General features: G+C 39.6%; 3 protein-coding genes across 4 annotated transcripts; 2 read left to right on the top strand and 1 right to left on the bottom strand.

The window, feature by feature from the left end:
- Positions 1-1018: 1018 nt before the first annotated feature.
- LOC131474853 (golgin subfamily A member 4-like) lies at positions 1019-13864 on the bottom strand. Of its 2 annotated transcripts, none has more exons than XM_058652552.1 (18): positions 13072-13864; positions 12431-12476; positions 10915-11242; positions 10668-10758; positions 10398-10521; positions 9797-9900; positions 9149-9405; positions 8827-8924; positions 8200-8301; positions 5171-8107; positions 4682-4820; positions 4433-4538; positions 3135-3291; positions 2930-3022; positions 2436-2522; positions 1707-1848; positions 1366-1457; positions 1019-1196 (listed from the first exon to the last, which is right to left on the bottom strand). In XM_058652552.1, the coding sequence occupies exons 1-18, from the start codon at positions 13089-13091 to the stop codon at positions 1140-1142; spliced, it is 4980 nt and encodes a 1659-aa protein (XP_058508535.1). In that variant the 5' UTR covers positions 13092-13864; the 3' UTR covers positions 1019-1139. The 2 variants fall into 2 exon arrangements, with proteins under 2 accessions (XP_058508535.1, XP_058508534.1); XM_058652551.1 differs by having other exon boundaries at positions 12416-12476; positions 13072-13863.
- A 446-nt stretch (positions 13865-14310) lies between these two features.
- On the top strand, positions 14311-18119 carry natd1 (protein NATD1). Its single transcript, XM_058653905.1, has 3 exons — positions 14311-14482; positions 16196-16314; positions 16526-18119. Exons 1-3 carry the CDS (start codon positions 14389-14391, stop codon positions 16640-16642), a joined length of 330 nt encoding a protein of 109 aa, XP_058509888.1. The 5' UTR covers positions 14311-14388; the 3' UTR covers positions 16643-18119.
- A 1386-nt stretch (positions 18120-19505) lies between these two features.
- tmem11 (transmembrane protein 11) lies at positions 19506-22237 on the top strand. The gene is made up of 2 exons (XM_058653904.1): positions 19506-19597; positions 20830-22237. The coding sequence occupies exons 1-2, from the start codon at positions 19551-19553 to the stop codon at positions 21344-21346; spliced, it is 564 nt and encodes a 187-aa protein (XP_058509887.1). The 5' UTR covers positions 19506-19550; the 3' UTR covers positions 21347-22237.
- Positions 22238-22833: the final 596 nt, after the last annotated feature.

Here is a 22833-nt window from a genome sequence, read left to right on the forward strand (position 1 = left end):
AGAAATATAAATAACAAAGTACAGATATGTCAATTTTTCTTCTCAAGTACAGTAACAAAGTAAAACACTGAAAAGCAGTCGAATAATTTAAGATTTAACAACATATTTATTATAATATTAGTGAACTGAAAACTGTGACTTCACCTGATCTGCCTGATGTTAAACTGTTTAAGAGAATAGAACATATATATATGTACATGTATATGTATTTGAAATATCTTAAAATGGCCAGAAAACCTCAACAGTGCAGGACTGTGTCTGTGATAACAGCTTCTCTCTCTCTCTCTCTTTCTCTCTGAGTACTGGGTCGTGTCACATGAGCAAATTCTCACACTCGCTTTTCACAGCAAAGGAAATACGAGTGTTTAGTTTTAATGAGGTGCCATATTCCTCTTTGAGAATGTGACACAGCAACATGGGAGTTCATCCATGAGGACACTGGGAGCTTTTATTTATAATTTACACAGAAATCAGATCTTTGGATATAATGCACACACACATTAGGGCTCTCAGGGTGATCTGAGGGGAACTGGGCCGCCTCGCAGTAACGTCACGCACATCACTCGATGCTTTTTATTTATAAAAGACAATGTTAAATAATAAGAAGGACACAAGGAGCTTTAAAACTTCAGGTGGTGTAATGCTGAAGCAATTTTGAAAGAGAAAATGAGGAGCTAGTGCTACAATATGTTACACTATGCAGTTCACTGTGGGGAAAAAAACATTTCTATAGAAAAGCTAATGTTTCATGGCTCCCTCTTGTGGAATTCTGATGCTGTCTCTCTCTCTCTCACACACACACACACATACACACACAAAACACACACTGGTTTCCATGACTTCAGAGGACATTGCATTGACTTACATTCATTTCCTGGAGACTTACTCAGACCTTAACCATCACAACTACTGGCCTAATCCTAAACCCTGACCTTAACCTTAACCTTAACCCTGACCTCAGTCTAACTTTAAAATAAGTCTTCACCTAAAAATGATTTTGAGGAAGTCAAGTCAACAAATTAATATAAAAGTTGCTCCTAATGTAACAATATGCATATTATGTAAACACAAACATTACACAGAGACACAGTAAAATAAAAAAACACCCCCTGTGAATTTCTCTCTTCTTCTTCTTCAGATCAAAACGACTCAAATAGCTTCATTCTTTCTTGGGCTGAAAGTCCATCTTTCAAACTCTGCAAGACAAACACACATAAAGAAAATCAGAGATAAACGTGAACATTTTTACCTGTGAAGACGAGGCAGCTGTTGATTTTTTTTTATACTTCTTATTAATCCCATATTGTTAATATTCTTGTGTGCTTTATATAATTTGTCATCATATTTTGGAATCAGCAGTTTTACCTTTGACCTCCCTCCTCTCTTCTTACATGGGAGTGGTAATTGTTCAGTTTTCTTCAGAAAAGCAGCGTCACTTGTGTTTGGCATGGAATCCTCTGAGGAAACATAGAGTTGAACATATGATAATTCAGTCAAATGACAGTTTTGAGAGTGAGAAAAGTTTGATAAAGCTGTTCATGGGTGGAATAAATTATTTGAAATGTAGAGCCATGAGAGTGGAATTAATCCTCTGGGTCTTCATTTCATGATGTGCTGATAAAAGACACCTGGCCACACTGTTCACTAACAAAATCAAGTGTGTGAGAGCTTTTCTAGTGTTGACACACAGTGATAAAGTGTCTCACTGAGGCTCTGTGCTGATGCGTCTCTGCCGGGAGACCAAGTGGCAAACTTGACACTGTCGCTGAGATTGTTGACGTGATGATGCGGCTCGTCCTGGTTGTGCATGCAGAGAGCCTTCAGCTTGTTCTGGGCATATAATTTGTCCTGTTACACACACACACACAGTGACATACAATCACAGAGTTAAAACAAGTTGTTTATACACTTACGGATACAATTACGCACATGTAATGGAGAAATACCTCTGTTTAGACTAGAATAAAATAGAAATCTTTATCTCTTAGTGCTCACGTGCATGCACAGATCTTTGCCACAGGTGCACCCATGGTAATTTGCCGAGTCAAAGTTATGATTCATTTTACATGGTATTTTTAGTCGTGATTTAATGTAGTAATAATTGTGCAGAAGTCACAAAATAGACCGTTTTTCTTTTCTTTTGTTCATAAAAACGAGCAAAGTGAACTTTGAACTGTGACGTATTCTCAAATTTCACAAATTCAATACGATTTCAAACATTTTGAGTACTTTTTGCTCAGGTGTGCTTACATAGTTGGTGAAAATAAAAAATAAATGTCATCTGATTGCCTAGGTTGTGCTGGAAGACACTCTATATTGCACATTCTTATAGCCTCTGTACTGTATGTTTTAACATAGTAATGGAAAAAAGCAATGGAGAAAAAGAACGAATGTAGGGATAGAAATAGAAATGTAGACAAAAAAAGTGTCAATACCTTTCGTGCAATCTTCAGCTCTTCCCTGAGTGAACAGGCCTCCTGTCTGAGGAACTGTATCTCTGCATCTCTTGCCCTCAGAATCACCTGTAACATGATAAATAAAGTGATTAAGTCAACATTTAATGGCCCACTGTGTAACATTCAGGGGGCTTTATTTGGTGAAAGTGAATATAGCTGTACTGCCTATCAGCAGGTGTGTAACCGCTTTAGAATAAAAAATAATTGAATTTTCATAGCCTTCGAATAAGCCTTTCATATGCACTTTAAGTAAGGGCCTTGTTTGAAATTGGACGAACCATTTAGACAGAACAATAACTCAAGCTCCAGGTCAAGTGGTCTCAAAGCATAAATAATTAAGGATAATTTCTTTATTGTACATAATCTTGCCAGTTACATAAACTGATATGATCACAACTGACTGTCAGTACTGGGAGATGAAAAAGTTAATTTAATGATGATAGTAGTTTGATACTCATTTTTACAGAACGTACCTCCACCTCATAGAAGTCATTTGGATGTGCGTTTACATGTGATTGTTTCCCATTTAACGGGAACTGTAGCTCACACATTTCATCTGTCTCTCTCTTAAAGGAGACAGACACACACACACACACAAACAATGGTTACACTATCAATTATGTCAATACAATTAAAGATGATTAAGATAAGGTTTCTGTAAGAAGAAAATGTCTAAACCTGTTTCTCTTTGAGCTCCTGGTTTTCTTTTTGATATTGTGCCAAGGATCTTCTCTCCTCCTGAAGTTCTTGGCTCAGCTGAGAGTTTTCCAGGCATTTCTGAGTGTGCTGAACTGACAACACCTCCAGCTCCTTGTGCAATGACTGCATCTCTGTTCTGTGATGACAAAGCAGAAGCAATATGACATTATACCATGAGGCAAACAACCATTCTAATATGCTGAAGGGAAGTGATAAATACTGCATATGGTTAGACCAGGACTTATTTCTGTATGTTATTTTAGCAGTAGATAAATTTTTTTATTCTGAACTATCAATCCATATCAACACATCGAAACCTTTATTTTGAAATTCTGTGAAATATCGATCACCACAAATATTTCTATTGTGATATCATGATTGAATATTTGCTTTTTCCCCAAAAAACTTCTAATAAGTATTGAATCATGCTTGAGAAAAAGGAAAAGTGGAAAAACACACCTTAATTGAAACTCAAAAGAGCAACGTTATATAATTATGATATAATAACTGCACTGCATGATGGACACAGTGTCTTTTGTGGTATAGTTAAATATCGATATAGGTAAAACTGCTGATCTTTACATCCCTCCAATGAGTATGTTCTGAGTTTTTAAGTTCATCTCATAGACATGAGAAAACTCTGTAATCCAGGCCTTGCTCTTACTGTATGATTACATGCACAGCTGTGTCCATGTTGTTGCTGTGGATCAGCACCACACACAGCAGCCGGTGACACATGAAACCTGACTACAGCTCATGCAGTGTTAACTTGTTATCATGTTCACATGTAACTGGGGGTGTGTTTTCATTCTCCTAATTAGTTCATTAGCCAATTATCAAACTTCATTTAGGATGTGTAGGATTTCAAGCTTCAAATAATGTCTCCAAGATTATTTTTCAACATCTGCTTTCACGTCTGTGCCACAAAAAAGAAACATTTACTTTTACGGCATATTTTGCGACAGTTGTGACAAACAATACCGTTTACAACTGTGTGTCGTAATCCTTTAATATCAATAGAATCAGGGTTAAGAAAAGATTAATTCTTCTCCTAAAAATGAGTTGGATATAATCTCAGTTTAAGAAAGTTGGCTAAATGGTGAGTTTTGCTTCCAAAGATTGTTACTGGTTATAATCTGGAAATAATGAATCCATAATTCAATCCACAGAAATGCCTCTGCTAGTAAAACCACTTTATTACCATGTCTTTTAACGAGTGCTAGATGTTCTGAGATCTTAAGTGCAAAGGACAAAACAAAGTGTCATTAGATACTCACTTATATTCAGTATGCAGCTGCTTGACGTCTCCCCTCTCCCTGACTTGCTGGGACTGTCTGTTTTTCTCGAGCTCCTGTTTGTGGGCTCTTCTCATGGCTACGATAGCTGTAAAAAAACAAAAAAAAGTGATTATTTGCCTCATTAATTGCCAGTGTTTTCCTGAGTTGATCTTAGTAAAAACGTCTTATATCTTTTTGCCCCTGTTAACTCAATGGGCCGTATGTGCGTCTACTTTGGTATTTGTTTACCTGCCAAAGTAGCAGCTGTCTCCTGCTGCAGCAGCTGGTCTTTTTCTTTCTGCAGCGCTGCCACCTCCACCTGATGCTGCTGCAGTAGCTCCCCAATCAGCTTCCTATGCACTTCCTCCATAGCAGACACGCTATGATTCTATGATGACATTTTGAAACAGTTTTCCATCGGTACATTTTATTCATTTATTCAAATGTATTTATTAAAATCAGTACCACAAAAGGCTTTAAAATAGTTGACTTTATACAGCAGTGATTGTCTCACTTATATTTCTACAATTGTGTACCAGCAAACACATGTATGTGTAGTATATGCTAATTATATATGCAAACTTTCCACAGTGAGACAAGAGCAAAGAGAGAGTCATGTGGAGCTGATAGATTTAAACAAAAACTAAATTGACAGTGATTTGAATGTAACATTTTAGAGTTACGCACTACAGCTTTAAAGCTAAAACAGGACTGATCTGAGATTTCGGTCTGTGATACCTCAGGTTTCTGGAGCTGTTTCTGGCCGGCCGCTCTCACCTCCAGTCCATCACCTCCTCCCATCCATGCAGTCTGCTCTGAGGACGAGTTACTTTCACTGAAAACAGGAACCTCTGCACAACTTTTGCTCTGTTTCTCTTTGGTATAGTAACCATGCAAGTGTTTCATCTCCTCTTCGTGTATCTGCTGAAGTTCCTGTATTTTGTCCTGAAATTTTGCTTCCAGTTTTTGCATCCGCTCCTCATGATAATCCTGGATTTTCTGTATGTCTTCCAGAAGCCTCTGGTTCCCAATCTCTACAGATATAATCTTTTGCTCAGCCTGCTCTAGTTCTTCTCTTAGCACACTGTTGACTTCCTCAAGCTGACACAGGGTGTGATTAAACGCTGCCTGTTCGTTCAATAATGTGGTGTCTCGCTTTTTGAACAGATCTTGCAGTTTGTTCTGTAACATCTCACTTTGCTGCAGCTCCTGTTCTAAATCTAAGTGCAGCCTGTCAGACAAATATGTCAACTTGACCTGCTCCTGCATCCAGTTCATGTCCAGCTGTGAATCATTTTCCCTGCTGGAGTCCATACTGCTCTCACCGACTGATCCCTCACACGTTTCCTGGCAGAGATGGTTTAAGAACTTCCTCCTTCTTTTTAGCCGGGATATAAGTCTTTCCATCCATTCTGGTTGTTTCTCAGCCTCCACCTTTTTCTCCTGTAATTGCTCTCTTTTATCTGGCTTTGTAGCCTCCTCTGGAACTCTGCCCTCCACCATCACTTGCTCCTGATACGGAGCCAGCTCTGGAGGATTGATATCTGCCAAGCCCTTCTTTTGGTGCTCGCCTTGTTGATAATTCCCTTGAGTAAGACTCTCGTGCTGTCGCTGAAATTTTAAGGCAGCATAAATGAGCTCACCTTCAGCACAGAATCTACCAAATGCACTTTCCAAAGGTTCGTTGCTGTTATATCCTGCTGTCCTGGAGTGTTCTGCTTTTAGGGCTAATCTTTGGGAGATTAAGCTTTTGTACCTGTGTGCCACATTCACCTCATCTCCTCTTGCAACTAAGGATAGTTGGACGATGCCATGCTGATTCTGAAGCACCGTTAGCATTTTTTCAACTACAAATAATTCCCTCTTTAAATGCTTCCGAACACTTGTCATGTCATCCTCTGAAGTCGATGTTTTACTTTTAGCACTAATGCCACCATGAGCTCCAGCTAATGTCTCATCATTGGGGATTTTGTCCTCTCCTTTGCTGGCATTATAGGATTCATGCTGTTGTTTCTGTGCATCGTCCTCTCCTTGCTGGAGACAGGCAGCGGCAGTGGCCAGCTGCTTCTCAAAGTGTGCAACATTAATGGGAGTGGCATGGAGCCTCTCTCTGCAGGCCTGTATGATGTTCAGAGCCACGTGAAACCTGCCAACCAACATTCTGCAGCGGTTCTCTGTCTCTTGGGCAAAGCGCTGGCTTTGTTTGACCTGACTGTGAAGCAGCAGACTGAGGTGCTGGGCAGTGGCTCGGCACTGAGTGAGCTGGGAGTAGAGGTGAGGGTCCTGGAAGCTGATGTGACTCTGGTGATCCTCCAGTCTTTGTGTGATGTCCTTGAGCTTCTCCTCTGTCTCATAAAGCTTACTTTCAAGTAACTGAATCACAGACATGAACCGTTCTGGTTCATCTCCTGCAGTAACACACTGGTACGATGGGTCAATCGATCGTGACCTATTTCTCATATGTTCGTCAGAGTGGTTGCCATTTATCTGGACAATATCAGTGGTATTTGAGCTGATAGCCGTTGGTCCACTGTCTATTGCTTCTTGCCTCCTGTCATTTAAGGTGAGGTGTGTGGTTATTTCCTGCTGTTTGTCAACATGAGGAGGCTCTGACAACTCAACCCTCGTCTGAGAAGAGGCACAGTTATAATCTTTCAGCACTTCATTCAGCTTTACTTCTGTCTCCTCCAAGCTATTACCCAAGACTTCCATCTTCAGCAAAACTTCACTCAGCTCTTCCTCCTTCCTGTCGAGGAGTCTCTCGTATCCTTCTCGTATGTCTTGCATTTCAGCCTCCCTCTGCTGCACCTTCCCCAAAGCCACCTGCAGTTCCTCGCAAACTCTCTCATATGAATGCTCCAGATTGTAGTACTGCGTCTCATCTGTTTCCAAGCGGCTCTGGAGCCTGCTCACTTCCCCGTCTGCCTCGGACAACTGACTCTGCAGCTCTTGACACCGTTGATCAAGCTGTTCTCTTTCCTCTTGAAGTTTCTGCACAGCAGATACTGTGCGTGATAGCTCCTCTTGGAGCTGCTGCTGAACCTCGTCAATTTCTGTGGTCCAGGTCTGACTTTTACTCAGACTCTCCATCTGCTGCTCGGCATGGTCCAGTCTCTCCTGAAGCTCTTGTGAGTGTTGCTCAGCCTGCTCCAGACTAGAAGCCAAGCTCCTCCGTTCTCTGTCCTGACTTGCTTGTAGGAGCATGAGGTGCTTCTGCAGACGGGCCTCTTTTTCAGCCTGGGCTTCCTCATTAGAGCACAGCTTAGTTTTCACCTCGTGAAGATGTTTCTGCAACTGTTCCGCCTCTAGCTGGAGACTGTAAAAACTCTGCATCTCCTGCTGCAGCTGTGTCAAGCGGGACTCAGCCTCCCTCCTCCGCTCCTCGCTGGTGCTCAGCTGGGACCTCAGGGAGGACACAGAATGCTCCCAATTCATCTGCTGCTCACAGAACCGCTGTCGATCTTGCTCTAGATGAGCTTGTGCAAGTGCAGTGGCGTCACCCGTGACCAGTAACTGGGCTTGTTGCGCTAAGAGATCTGCTCTCCGCTGAAGTTCAGCTTCTCTGGTCTCCTCCTGACTCCTCTTCTGTGCCTGCAGCTCAAGGTGAAGGTCAGTGTTTATCTTCTGCAGTCGTTGCAGAGTCAAAGCTTGTTCAGAGGAATTTGAACGCTCATTCTGGAAGACAACAGGACACAATGTGCTGTACATGTTAAAATCATACTTTCTTCACGACTGGTTATTATGTTTCACAGTGTCTTCGGTGTTACCTGCGGATGAACTGATTCTCTTTCTTTCTCACGCTGTAGTTCATCCTGCAGATTCCTGTTTAACTGCTCAAGTCGAGACAGTTCCCTCAGTGTTTGTTCCAGCTATGGGTATATTGTAAAAAAAAAAAAAACACATCACCCCAAACATGTAATTGTGACTCATACAGTAAACGCTTTAAAGTCTACTCAATGAAATGAGGACCAAAACATCCACAAATATCACTGTCAGTCTGTGTTTGTACTGAATATTATGGTAACTGCACCGGTATCAAACTTCCTGTTCAAAAACACATAGAGAAGCCACATTTTCACTAGTTTGATCACAGTTTAATGACACATTATACACGTGTGTTAATTCTTTTTGAATAAAGCGAGTGGAGGGTTTATACATCCATACAGTGGAGTTACACTGAAGAGATCATGTTTTATTTCATAATCCTTGTCATTTTTCAGCCACTATTTTCTAACATATAACGTGTGAAGAGGAAAAAACTTCTTCTTGCAAGGTTGAGTTTCTTGTTATTACCTGCTTGTGACACGTACACTCACTCAAAAAACTGTTTTTGTGATTGAAAATGTACGACGCACTTTGCTCAAACTCACCCACACAACCACATAAAAACTCACCTCTTTGACGAGCTGAGCAATCTGCTGTTGGTCCTCACAAGGCAGGGTTTCCTTCTCTGTCACGCGCTCAGGTATGACGAGGCTTTCACTCCCTAAATCTGAGGTAGACATACAAATTTCAGCTCCTTTAATACCACAATGGTGCACAAACAAAGTGATACACAATGTGTTTCTTTGGTTTTTTTTTATAGATAAAAACACAAGAACCTATCCACAATACAGCAGTCATACACAGTATGGATTGATTCTTTATTTGGACATTTAATTTTATTTATTAAGTGAGTCTATTAAAATAAAATCTTATTTTTCTCCATTTACTCACCAGTTTGTGAGGTTTCCACAAGAAGTGGACACTGGTGACAGGAAGGACGGTGGTCATCTTCCACCTGTAGAGGAGGACTGATGGGAGGCAGAGGTGAGCTGTCATCTGCAGAACTCTGCTCTTTCTCTGACTTCAGTTTGTCCTCTTGTTGATGTGAATCTTCTGCTAAGTCACCAGTCTTGTGCTCTTGCATACAGTCGTTTTCACATTTCAACACAAACTCAGCTTGCTGATGTGGTGTCTGGGCTGAAAGGGTACTGTAGGAAACAAACAAACAACCATATTTACAAACAACAACAGTATTTTATTTTTTTTTAAGAAGATAGAAACAGCAATTTTCCTTTAAATGGGAACACAATTTACAAAGTCGATGTTCTACTGAAGAAGACTTAAAAAGACTGACGCTATAAATCAAGTGAGAAGTTGGCAAATTTTCCCACAGACTTCTTTTAAAGGGGAGAACTTTTTGCAACCAGCAGAGTCGCCGCCTAGTGGCTAGTCAATATATTTCCACTTACTATTTGGCATCAGGAAGAACCCAGAAGTCAATTTTATTTATACAGTTTTGTGGCTTATATAAATTAAATACAGATTATGCAGCACTTAAAGAAATAAATTAGAAATAATTAGAAATTAAACTGTATTTACGTTGTGACTTCAGGTGTAAGACTGGGCTTCACATTCTTCAACACTGCTTGGACCCAGTTGACCCCGGAGGTCATCGCACAGAGTGTGTACGCATCATCTTCGGTCTGTGGGGAAAAGAAACATCAATTGCCAACTTTCATTTGTGAGGTTATACTGAAATTGTGCATGTATTTCACACTGTGGTCTTTTGGTGATATTTAACACCTTTTACTTCAAGCAGGTCTAATCCAAACATGTCTCACTAAGTTTAAATATGTGTCAAAGACTTTCTTTAATTAACAGAGGAAGTAGGAATGTGATCAATAACAAATAGATGGAATTATTGTTGCTGAACATAATCCACAACACAAATGGCTGGGCCCAAAAAGGATCCCTTTAGCCATGTTGACTGCCAGCAGCCAGATGAATATATTAATACAATTGGGATTATATACTACGAGATTAGATGATCACATGGATCACAGACAAGTTTCCAAATAACTACAAACACAAAATAAGACCATAACGACATAAAGATATCCTGTCAGGTTAACTTTGTGTTATCTGCAGTATGTGGAGCATTAAAGGAAAGAGAAGTTATAAAACTGTTTTTTAAAAGTACCTTTACTTTGTTGCACTGGTGATAAATTGCAGTTAATGGTGATGAGGAAGACTCGGGTCGTTCAGAGGAGCTGCTTGTTTTCATTTTCTCCACATCATCAACACGACCCTGGTCTTTATTATCCCTTAATTACAAAAAAATATGATGGACAAACCCAGTTTTTAATGACTGAACATTATTACTATTTATAATTCAATAACTAGTAATAATACATGTTTTTATTTATCCAAAACAGCAACAGCAAAAGCAAAACAAAGCAAAACCAAAAACCTGATTTGCTCCTCAGAGGTAGACTCCTGGATTTTCTTGCCTGATGTTTGCCCTCCTTTAACTTTTGAGCCTTGAACTGCATTGTGTGACTCTGTTTCATAGACAGCACAGAAAAAAACAGCCGTGTCGGCAACAGTATGGGGTTTATTTCCTTACTAAATCTTTGGAGCATTTCTATATACCTCAGCTATTTTATATGGTGCAAACTTAGAACAAATAAATGATTATAACATAGTTAAAAATGTACCTTGTCCAGTGGGTCTTTGGTCAAGTCTGCTGAGGGAACGGCTGCTTCTTATGAACGGGGCGGCAGTGAGAGAGGTGGTGTGGAGGGACGAGAAGCTCCGGCTGCCACAGAGGCGGAAAGATGGTTTCCCTGTACGAGATCCATGTCTGGAACCCCGGTGACCAATGGTGGTTTGGTGGCTGATGCTGCTTCTTTTCAAGCTGCCACCGACTTTACTGGCACTCGCAGACGCGCTTTGGTTGTTGCTCCTTCCACAGCTGACACTGGATTTAGATGTAGTGCTGCCAGCATGTTTACCACCAGTAGACAGAGGCACTGTTAGCTGATCCTGGAAGATATGACGAATGATAGCACACAAAAATAGTGACATACAGAGAAAAATCAAAGCTCTGTCCATTTTAATTAAATGGCATGACAATATTTACATGTAAGAGATCACATCTCTTCTTGCTCACCCCCATCCCTGCTTGGACTCTTTGACACATACAATCCAATCACCACTGGAGAGAACTTTTTAATCCTCCCAAGAGCTCTTAATTTGCTTAAGTACAATCTGTCTGACTGTGATGGAAGACACACACACGCACGCGCGCGCACGCACATTAAACCTAATCACACTTGAGCAACGGAAATAGATCAGACGTAGGCAGTCAATTCCAGACTCACGAGATGCAACCTCACCGATTCCAGAGGCAATCAATCTGTGGCCGCAGCACACCGACAGAGAAATCAATTGAAAAAGGCTCAAAGAGTCCTGAGTTGGCAACTTGTGCAGGTTTTTACTGCACTGACTTGATTTCCAGCCATTAATATGCTCCTACTGGCAGGTAATTACATCCATCTTAATGACCTGTGAACATTGCTTGATAGTTGCAAATATAACAACTAAAAACTGAAAAAAAGAGGTCACATAATGGTGAAGTGGGTAGCAGTGTTGCCTCCCAGCAAGAAGGTCATTGGTTTGGATCCTGGTGAGACCAAAGGCCTTTCCTCTGTGGATTTTGCATGTTCTCTCCGTGTGTGTGGGTGAGTGTGAGAGAGAGTATATTGGCCCTGTGCTCCAGCTCCCCGTGACCCTCATGTGGAGGATAAAGTGATAGGAAATGGATGGATGAGTTAAAATGGAATGCTGGAGCACACGAGCCAAGATGTCTGCCATGGGAGGTTCAAATCAAAAACAGTGCATAGAAATATTTTTTTTTGTCAAACACTGTCAATCTAAGTAGAATTAAGAACACATGAAAAACACAACCCCCACGAAAGAATTATTTTTTGTGCTAAAATCAAAGCATAAATATAAAATACCATCTCAGCCATATAGGACAATTTAAGATAAAAATATTGAGAAACAACTCATCACATTTTAAACTTTTATGTGTGTTTTATGTCCAAAACAATGTTTCCATCACAGCTGAGCAACAACGCTGCATGGGAAAATATATCATTTTATGCTAATAATCATAATTATCTGACCTGTATTTCAGAACTTCCAGGTACGTACCTTTGCCCCTCTCACCTGTGTGGGTGCGTTGGTCTTGGAGTTTGACTGGCTTTCCGGAAACCTACAAGATAGAGGCAGTTTCTCGTCACTTCCGCAGAATTAAGGCACATTATTTTGCACAAACAAAAGCCGCTTGCAAATTGCAAATGTTAATGAGAGTTAATGAGTGAATGAAAATCAGCAAACAATGACAAGAAATGGTTATTTTCCTCATTCTTCTGCTACAATTTTAATTTATTTTATATTATTTAGCTGGTTATGACACCAATAAATTAGTTTGTTTACATAGTGCATAGTGCATTTATAGATTTATTAGGATGATGCCAAGAAATGCAACCGGAATTAGGTTTACCATATATCATTGTGACCACAGATTCTACAATACTAAGAGTTTGTCCATCTATTTCACTTCTCTTTGACATCAAATAAGCAAACATTAAACTACTTAAGTACAAGTGGGCAAATGTGTTGGTCTAAATGTTAACTGCTAATTCTTATTTTAATAACAAATGTTGCAGTCACAGCAAAGTATTAACCTCTTTGAATTTTTTAGGCAATTAATCTCACTTAAACAGTCCACTTATAGAAACAGTGCCCTAAAAAAAACTTCAGCATGTAATACTGTGTGCAGAAATAACTTACAACTGCTGACTTACCTCGGCGTCTTTGACATCATTCTTAGAACCACAACGAGACCACGAAGCTAAGTATTTCAAATTATGGCTGATCATATTATTGATTATTGCTCAGTCTGCAAAATGAAGTGTGCTCCCTCCTCTCACAAGTAGGTCTGTGCAACAGTGTCCAAAACACACACACAGACAGACAGATAATCCAACAGTTGACAAACTTCATTAGAGTTTGTAGGATTAGGTCAACAGATTTAAAGGATTACTGCACTGTAATTTTAGTGAACGGTGATGTATTCACATTTCTTCACAGTTTAGCTTGAGCTTGAAATTTCTGTTTTTATTTAACGTCAGTGCCATTTAAAGTAGCAGCAGTTAACACATTCGCTCAGGTGTGGCTAAGATAGTCTGAAAGCTGTCACAGTGGATCTGTGACCTCATCTGACCTGGCAACAAAATATTATTTATTTATTATCTTGGGTTGTGAGAATGTGAGTTGTGTTCTTGTGTTTTTGCATTTTCTTTAAAAAAAACACTCAATATCTGTTTTATTTATTGACGTATAGAGGATTGTTGTTTTCCTTGTATTATCACTTTTATCAGTTGAACTTGAGCGACTCAACTTATTTGAGCCACTCAATTGTCATTGTGTAATAGATTGTGCCATCTTTGTGGATCATTTAGGGGTTAGAAATCTCTCCATTGTATTTTGGCAGACTAAGGAGCCCCCAAACACAGAGGTGCCTCGCGTTACTGTTATTGAGTAGGTTTTTTGTGTACAAATTTTAAAAAAGCACTGTACTTTGCTACCTTGTTATTAAAGTAACAAAGTTACTTTTTACTACTGAGTAAATTGTAAGCAAGCTACTTTTTTACTTTAGCTTGAGTGCATTTTTAGACCAGTACTTTTACTTGTACTTCAGTAAAAAATTTTTTTATCAAAATAGTGGTACTTTTACGTAGAATATTTCAGTACTCTTTCCACCTCTGCCCAAACAACATCTTGCATGCTAGAAACGGCCCTGGGAGTTAGTCCCCGGGTGATGTTCAGAGAATGAACTGCTCCTCGTTCTAGGAATGTTAAAGTAACCATAACCGTGTGCAACGTTCCATATAAAAAAAGGAATAAACAAATGTAAAATAAAACAAAAATAAAAACCAACACTGCACACCAGTGTGTGCACTGTTTACTCGCTTCCACCAGCTCGTGCGGTGATTGGCCGAGCGTCACGTGACCTCACAGCTGATTTCCTCGGCTTGCTAGTTTGTTGCTTTGGACGTTCATTATTCCATGTTAGCCGTCGCTGCTAACGCCGTAGCGAACAGCTGTATTGGCGAGCTACGATGGCACAAGCAGCACAGGCCCTCGACGTAAATGCTTCTCAGATCCAGGTGGAGCACGACAAAAAGCGTCGACAGTTTGTCATACGACTCAATGGTGAGTTCAGCATGTAAACACAAAGCATGCTAGCTGGCAAATGCTAGCCCAGTGTGTAGCATTGTTGTGTACTTGTGGCCTCTTCGATAAACTGCAGATGCTTCTCTCAAAGGTGTTGTTAAGTTGTCGTGGTCCAAATGTCAACGTTTTTGTTTAAAATACACACTTTCGTGGCAGGGAGTGACCAGATTTTGACCAGCAGAGCTTAGTCAAAATCTACTAACTTACGTTGCGAGGACATTTTCTCTTCTCCCTTTTATGAAGCTGTTAACGATGTGAAGCCATAAATGACAGCTTTTAAGACCTGTATGAACAAGAATGAAACTTTAAAGGGAAATTCCCTCATAAAAATCTACTTCCTTTCCCAAGTTCTACTGAAAACGATATTCATATATGTTCTATATTGTATGTATATATATATATATATATATATTGTATTGATCAGGCCCTTGCACTCACCAGTCACTTTATTAGGTACACCTTGGTAGTACCGGTTTGGACCTTCCTTTTGCCTTCAGGACTGTCCTCATTCATGACATAGTTTCAACTAGGTGCTAGAAACTTCTGAAAATTTCTGAAATGATAGCCAGTATGGATTTAATAAACAGTTTTGTTTATTATGTACATAAATAAAAGGATCTGGACTTCTGAAATGGGTCATATTTGCAGGTGATGCCAACATCCTTTGTTCTGCAGATAATTTGCAGCCGTGCTTCAAGAGGGTTAGGAAATCATGTTGAAAAGGGGTAGAGAATAGGGGTAGGACTGGATTCATTCTACTCCTTTTTGAACATTACTTTTGTTTGTTGCATTGTTATTTTATGTGCTTTTGTTCTGATGTCCTAAATAAACACCATTCATCACAAAATTGTTGCAGATTTGTTATCTGCACTTCCATTTTTGAGAATCTTCTATTCTGTCACATCCCTAAGATTATTGGATTGAGATCTACTGACTGTAGGGGCCATTTGAATGCAGTGAAGTCATGTTCAAGAAACCAATTAGAGATGATTTAAACTTTGTGACATGGAACGCTTTTCTTTAACAAGCACATACTTCTATATGTGTGTGAGTGACAGGATTTTAAGATCCACTCCACTTTTAATGAACGTCCCTTCTCTTTAAAAACGTATGACGGTTTCCAGAAAGGGGGTAAAAAAAACCAGAACAATTCAGAGAGCTTGCTTCCTACAGGTTTTCTTTGTCTGGTTTGATGCAGCCCAAGGCCTGGCACTGGTTCCTGCCTCGAGAATTGGGAGCCCCTGCTTTAGAGGATCTTGCACATACATGTCATATGTGTTTACAGCAAAAAATACAAAAACCTTTGGTTCCCAGAATAAAGATTGTTATCAGTCTCTCACTCTGGCAGACAACTGTATTTACCTCTTTCCACTTGTCTGTTCCTGGGTACAGACAAGTGGTAAATACAGTTGGCTACATGTAGGCTACATGATATATGTTTTATTCTTATAATGTAGATTGAAAGCTGCTTCCTGCAGTTTCATCAATAACTTGGCAGTTTATAGTAAATCTACCATAAGTTTCAGTAGCAGGCATGTTGCAGGTATCACTAAATACTTTGTTTTGTGGTTGTGAGTATTTTTTTTATGAATCAGTTGTATTTGTAGAGTTAGACGTATGTAAAGCTGTAGGTGAGTGGGGTGGAGACAATAATAACACAATTCGATGGCTGTGACTGTTATCTGCTCTCAGGATCCCATGACCGTGCAGTTCTTCTGTATGAATATGTCGGGAAAAAGACGGTGGACTTGCAACACACTGAAGTTCCTGATGCTTACAGAGGGAGAGGAATTGCCAAGCATCTTGCTAAGGTAAAACTCACAAGGTCTGATATTTTACCATTCAGTCATAAGAGAACAGTGGAATTTTTCCTTCTGTTCATTTCTGAAAGTATGTTGTAACTTCATTTGATAACAGAACCAATAAACTGTGGGATTCATTTGTATATCTGTGAACCACACTGAAGCACACCTCACATTGTTGAATTTTTAAATACACACTATTTCTGCTTTGTGATGGCAGGCAGCCATGGATTTTGTGGTAGAAGAGGATCTGAAAGCCCACTTGACCTGCTGGTATATTCAGAAATATGTCAAAGAGAATCCTCAGCCTCAGTACTTTGAACATATTTATCAATGACCCCCACATGGCTCCAACAGAGAAGAAGGTGTAAGAGACTCCTGGGAGATAAATACTGTGTGGTGGTGGTGGCAGCAGCAGTAGCAGTTTTGGAGTCACCGGCTGATGCACAGTAAAGGACCTTCCGGGCTTGGTAAACATGACACTGAGTGAATCCAGAGACAACTTGACCCGAATGTTGGATCAACTGTAATGTCCGACTGGTCTGCAGTACAGACCATAATGTACCAGGGATGTACCTTCACCAGGAATTGAATCCGCTGCACTTGACTTGTTAACGTGAGCAAATCAACCAACCAAAAGTGAAGCCTGTTACCTCAAACGGAAACTCATCACTGACTCTAAGCAAGCAATAGGTATGTCATGAATACATATGTGACTGGAATATGTGTTGCTGATGTTCTGTCCTCCTTTGGACTCACTGGTTGTGAACACTACAAGATGGCAGACCCAGGTGTCTTTCTCCACGATGGCCTGGATGGAAGCTATATCGTCTTCACTGACGCTGAAAGGCTCATAGCATTTTATATTTCAACCCTCTTTTGTTATTCTTTTGAGATTGGATATGTTTCCAATTTGATTTACACTCTAGGAAATTGTGTTTCTTAGGGCTGAAATTTTAGTATGGTAGGTTGTCTACTAGATGCATCTATGAAACGTCCCCTTTTTTTCCCCTTTGTAACTTGAAAGAAATAGAAGCAATACATTTGGTGGGTAATGGGTCATTTGAATATATCTGTTACCAGTAACAGATACTTACTGTCTGTTACTGGAGCCATAAGTCAAAGTGCATGGATTTTTAAACCAAAGAACACAAACATATTATATTATTTGGCTTTGGAGAACACAACTGTTTTCTCCACTGTAAACATGTGATGAATTAGGTCTAAAGCTTGTCACTGCATAACAACAATGTGAGTGTATTTGGATCAATAATTCTGCTGAAACCAGCATTAAAGACAGCAGTGCTATATTCAGGGTATTAACATTCTAAGGTGTTGAACATTCTTTGTTCTGTCCTTGAGGAGGAGTCTTTTGCCAGCTGATGTCGAATGATTGAGGTCATCAGAGGAGAAATGTTTTCCTGAAAACTCTAGAGTTCCCTTTTTTAATTTCGCTGTTGACAATCAAAGGAGTTGAGGAGAAACATACCTCAGGGGACTCGACACACACTGACGGGAACAACACCTGAAGCAGATTATCTGCTTCAAAAACCACCTAAAGGAAACTGCAGGAAAGTTATTTTTTTAAGTTATGTGGTGCACGCCTATTTGTATGTTTTGGTAGTCAAAGTATTATTTCTATTTTTGTCTTTTTTGTGTGTGTGTGTTTTGTTTATTTTTCTGCATTTTCTTTAACACTTCTGAGCAGGTGGTTCTATTAATAAGCATGTGCTGGATGTACCAGTCACCTACAATGTTTTGTGCTTGAGACTTTTTTTGTGTATGGATAAATAAACTCCATGCTCATTACAGAATTAATGACAAAGTGTGCATTTATAACAAAACTTAGGGTGATGATATTCAGTCTTTCTTTTTTTAATGTGTACTGTATCTAATAATTACATGCTGATAACAGCTAGGCTAAACATTTATTTCCATAGATTGACACAGATCTTCATACACCAGAAGTTTGTCAAACTTGGAATACAGACCAGAGTGCATTATATGAAATAATATCCACGGTCACTTCAGGAAATACAGTACGTGCTCTGTGTCATGTTTTGTTGATCCAGGATTAGTAAAGGCATTACATTGTCGCCACCTAGTGGCATAAACAGAAATTGTTATTCAATTTGTCAGCAGACAAAATAGCAAGTTTGAGGTTTTTACATGAGGATTCGGGAAAGTGAGGGAAATTTAAACTGCTACAGTTTAAACATGATGCAGTTGAAGGAAGGACCAAGATGGGAATTTTGACTTTTTCCATTTATCAAACTACTCCATTCATCGCTGTGAAATGAAAACTACACACATAACTGTTTGTTATCATTTAAATGTTGGGTCCATTTGAATAAGTAAATGAGCTTAACCAGGCATTGAAGCTGGTTTTATCCAAATGTATTCAAGAAAAAGTGACATTGGAGGCTTTTAGACCTAAATGTTGGGAAGTGAATTAATAGAATTACCCAATTGACTAAAATAGATAAGAAAAAATATACATATATATATATTGTAGAGTGTGGGGGAGTAGATGTGGGTCAGGTTGCAGTGGATATATATGAACTGTGGTGACCCACGTGCCATGTTTGTTGATTTCATTGATTAGTTTAATTGATCAATCGACATACTTGGTTAATCATTTCCAACACTTCTGTACTGCAAATGTAACTGTTTTTGATATGGTAAATAAATAGGCTTTAACGTGGTTGTGAATAAGCAGTCTCATTTAATAAATGTTTATTTTAAAAATGATTTATCTATAGACATAATTATGTATATGTTTAATCAGAAACAGAATATGTATTAATCCCGGTGAAATTGTGTGGTCACACAGTTGTTCCATGCCACATTAAGACATATACAGCTACAAGAAAGAAATCTCCAAATATAACAAATAAAAATTATATAAAACATACCCCTCATGAAACAGCACAGTGTGTACCAGATCAACAGTATCAGTATCAATATGTTAAATAAGAACATGATTAATCATGCATATATCATTAACGTTGCTTTACCTTGTACAAAACAGACAAACTTCCGTTTATCTGTGAGAATTAATTTGACCCCTCAAACTTCTATGCTATCAGCTATCAGCAAATACGAAAAGGCAGGTCATGTTGCATTGTGGGGACAGAAGTCTACATTCGAACCTCGAGTGATACGTTGACGCCATTGGCGAACTACATTACCCACAATGCTGGGGGCCGTCATACGTCAACTGCAATCACAGTTGTATCTCCAACATGGCGTCGCTGGGAAGGAGGCGCGGTGTCCCAGTAAGCAGGGAGAGGTCAGTTACTCCTCATCTTGATCGTTTAACGAAAATGTTTTAATTTACCACACTGTTCTGTACGTTTCACAACTCGACTGATACCAAGCGTGCATCTTGTTAGGGATTCAAGGTTAAGTGTCAACGCGACAAGGCGGAATTATATCCCATGGTTGGCTAACGATAGCGGGCTAACCCGTACAGCTAGCTAACGTTAGCTAGGAAACAAACTAGCAGCTCGTGATGTTTTGGTTGGTTCACCACAAACTATAAACTGCGAGAAAAGTTCAGTTTGATCTTGTTGGTGTGGCCGATGCGGTGAAGTGCCTTGGCTCACACGAGGTACAATCTTGGCTAAGCTAACAACAGTGTCCGCTGTGTTTTGTCGGTCTGCTGAAACTAAAGCGGTCCCCAAATTAGCTGTCCAGTCCTCCAACTTTCTGTCGCGTAAGCGAGGAGGTTTACCTTGTGTAAACGCCCCTCAGGTACATTGTGTTCCCTTCACAGTGACTAAAATATGATTTGTTTACGACATGACCTTTAAGTCTTTGCCCCCTCTACTTAATGCACCGTTCTTAGTGAAGCCGAATATGCCCGATATTAATGAAGTCGCAAAGGTTTGACTTTCATTAAGTCACCATGTACAACAAGGCCTCAGTGCGGCCACACATCTGTTAGTTGTATATAATGATCGTCTCTGTGTTTTGTACTTGTGTATTTGGGGACTGATATAAAACACCAGACAATCTATTAAACAACTTGAATGTATTCAATTGGAAAAGGTTATCACAATATTGTAATAAATATATAGGTAGATATTGTCATTACCAATGTAATGGTTTTATATACAGCTCAGGTAAAATGAAACCCCAAGAGGCAGTAGTCAATCAGTAAAATAAGATAAAGTTAAGCAAACAGTCCTGGGGAGACATTTACATGTGAACTGGAGGAATTATGGGTTCAGAAATTTGTCTACAGCGCTCTTTGTATACCCTCTCATTTACCACCAAGCCATGAATTAAAATGTTCAAATTAGATGCTGGTATACAAAAATGTATGTCATCCATAAACATTGTTCTCATGTAGTTTTATTCATATACATATATATATATATATATATATATATATATATTTGGTTGAGGAAATATTGTGTTCTTTGTTCTTTTTAATCTAATTATGTAAGGCAGTTCACTGACACTTTTCTTTTTGCACCCCCCCCCCCCCCCCCCCCCCCCATTTCTGTTTCTGCACAGGGGAGTGATGGCAGCTACAGACTGCTACATCGTACACGAGATCTACAATGGAGAGAATGCACAGGACCAGTTTGAGTATGAGCTGGAGCAAGCACTGGAGGCCCAGTATAAATACATTGTTATAGAGCCCACACGCATCGGAGATGAGACAGCGCGTTGGATTACAGTTGGCAACTGCCTGCACAAGACGGCTGTATTGTCAGGTGCTGCTTGCCTCTTGACGCCTCTTTCACTGCCCATTGAATACTCGCGCTATGTGGCGTTGCCTGCTGGCGCCCTTAGTGTGGCCTGTGCTGCCCTGTATGGGATTTCTTGGCAGTTTGACCCCTGCTGCAAGTACCAGGTGGAATATGACAGCCAAAAACTCTCGCGGCTGCCCCTGCATACACTCACCTCCTCGACGCCTGTGGTGTTGGTACGCAGGGATGACGTCCACAGAAAGAGACTCCATAATACGATAGCACTGGCTGCCCTGGCATATTGTGCCAAGAAGATCTATGAACTCTATGCTGTATGAGTGCACTCTGAAGAGGATCTGAGAACCAACCGAAAAAGGAAAAAGTAAACAAAAAAAAACCAGAACCTCCACCCCAGATGTAAGAAAAGTGGAAGTCACAATCAGGCCCAGCAGTTAACTCTGCACATGTGGTGGTGCTTCCATGTTGAACTTTGATCAGAGGGATATAGTTAAAACTAGAAGGAATTGTTTTTCTCTTACATTTCCTTTTACTTCTATGTGACACCAGTACATTTGTCTCTGTAAGAACCTTGCGCCTCCTTCCCTGTGACCTCCCCCTGCACCCTTGACACACTAATTTGTGCACAAGGGTATGGCAGCAGTTCCATTGGACTGAGTTGTGTCGCAGTTCAGATGTGTTTTGAGTACCAAGCTTTTTCCTCCTTTCCCTCGTAGTTTTACTGTACCCTTTTCTTGCTGATCAGTACATTACCCTTTCATTAAACATAAGGACATTTCAAACTCACTTTTCGGTTTTTTATTTTACTTTTTTCATTAAATGGATTGTACTTGATGTCCAGAAAAGAGCATACAGCTACAACATGCTTGAGATTGTCTTGTCCATGTAGATTTTCTTGTTTGAATGCACACAAGCCAGAGCTTGTTTGACAATGATCAGGAACATTTTGAAAGCCACATTTACACCCACACACACTTCTGAGAATTTACAGTATGTTCCAAAATGTATAAAAGAAACTATGAGAGTACAGTTAAGATCTACACAGCAGGTCTAAAGTCATACTAATTTTTATTTGTTTATCCAGTGATTGCAAGTTGCTGTCCACTTTTTTTTGTGAATGAATACTAATCATCAATGGATGAAGTGAAGGACAAGTTGTGATATAATCTGACTTGAAACAATTAAATAATAAAGAGGATTTTAAGTGTGAATTAGTTGAATACCCAGGGTGACTTATGTAATCAGGGTTGTCAACTTTCTTTAAACTACTGTTTTTCCCAAAGTATCAGATTAATGTATTTTATGGTACTTTTGATCACAAAGGTTTCAGAGATATCAATACTTTTCAGGGAAACATGTTAATAGTGATTATGAATAAGTTTTGTAAGATTGCAGAGTGTACTTGTTTGTGAAAATGTTCAACTATTGACTCTGATTAACGGCTTTCAACTAGTAGTGTTTCTTTGCACCTCACTGGTGCTTATGTTGCTAAAATGTACAGTTTCTTAATATCTGTAGACATCACATGACAGTTGCACACAAGACTGAGATTCTGGCTGTATTTAGGAGAAGATTCACACTGACACAACCCGTGTTGGACTTGGAAAAGCACCACTGGATCATTTGTTTTGAAACTGAATTAAACTAACTGCATTTATCCATACAGAGCAGGTCAAACAGCTGTGGTACCATTGCCTCTCACTTTATATGTGCTTCATAAGATGGGGGAAGATAGAGAAACTTGAAGGGATGGGTGCATAGAGGGCAAACCCAAGATAACGTCATTAGTTTGCGGGTCTGTGGCCAG

Source organism: Solea solea, chromosome 16 (assembly GCF_958295425.1).
Source record: "Solea solea chromosome 16, fSolSol10.1, whole genome shotgun sequence".
NCBI classification, from domain to species: Eukaryota; Metazoa; Chordata; class Actinopteri; order Pleuronectiformes; family Soleidae; genus Solea; species Solea solea.

Bases quoted from the DNA above. Each gene is read 5' to 3' on its own strand.
- LOC131474853 (XM_058652551.1), bottom strand. From the start codon at position 13,091: ATGATGTCAAAGACGCCGAG. The intron at 8,108-8,199 runs GTAACACCGAAG...GTTGTCTTCCAG, and splicing joins GAGAATCAGTTCATCCGCAG to AATGAGCGTTCAAATTCCTC. The intron at 2,523-2,929 runs GTACGTTCTGTA...ATCATGTTACAG, and splicing joins ATGACTTCTATGAGGTGGAG to GTGATTCTGAGGGCAAGAGA.
- natd1 (XM_058653905.1), top strand. From the start codon at position 14,389: ATGGCACAAGCAGCACAGGCCCTCGACGTAAATGCTTCTCAGATCCAG. The intron at 14,483-16,195 runs GTGAGTTCAGCA...ATCTGCTCTCAG, and splicing joins GTTTGTCATACGACTCAATG to GATCCCATGACCGTGCAGTT. The intron at 16,315-16,525 runs GTAAAACTCACA...TTGTGATGGCAG, and splicing joins TTGCCAAGCATCTTGCTAAG to GCAGCCATGGATTTTGTGGT.
- tmem11 (XM_058653904.1), top strand. From the start codon at position 19,551: ATGGCGTCGCTGGGAAGGAGGCGCGGTGTCCCAGTAAGCAGGGAGAG. The intron at 19,598-20,829 runs GTCAGTTACTCC...GTTTCTGCACAG, and splicing joins GTCCCAGTAAGCAGGGAGAG to GGGAGTGATGGCAGCTACAG.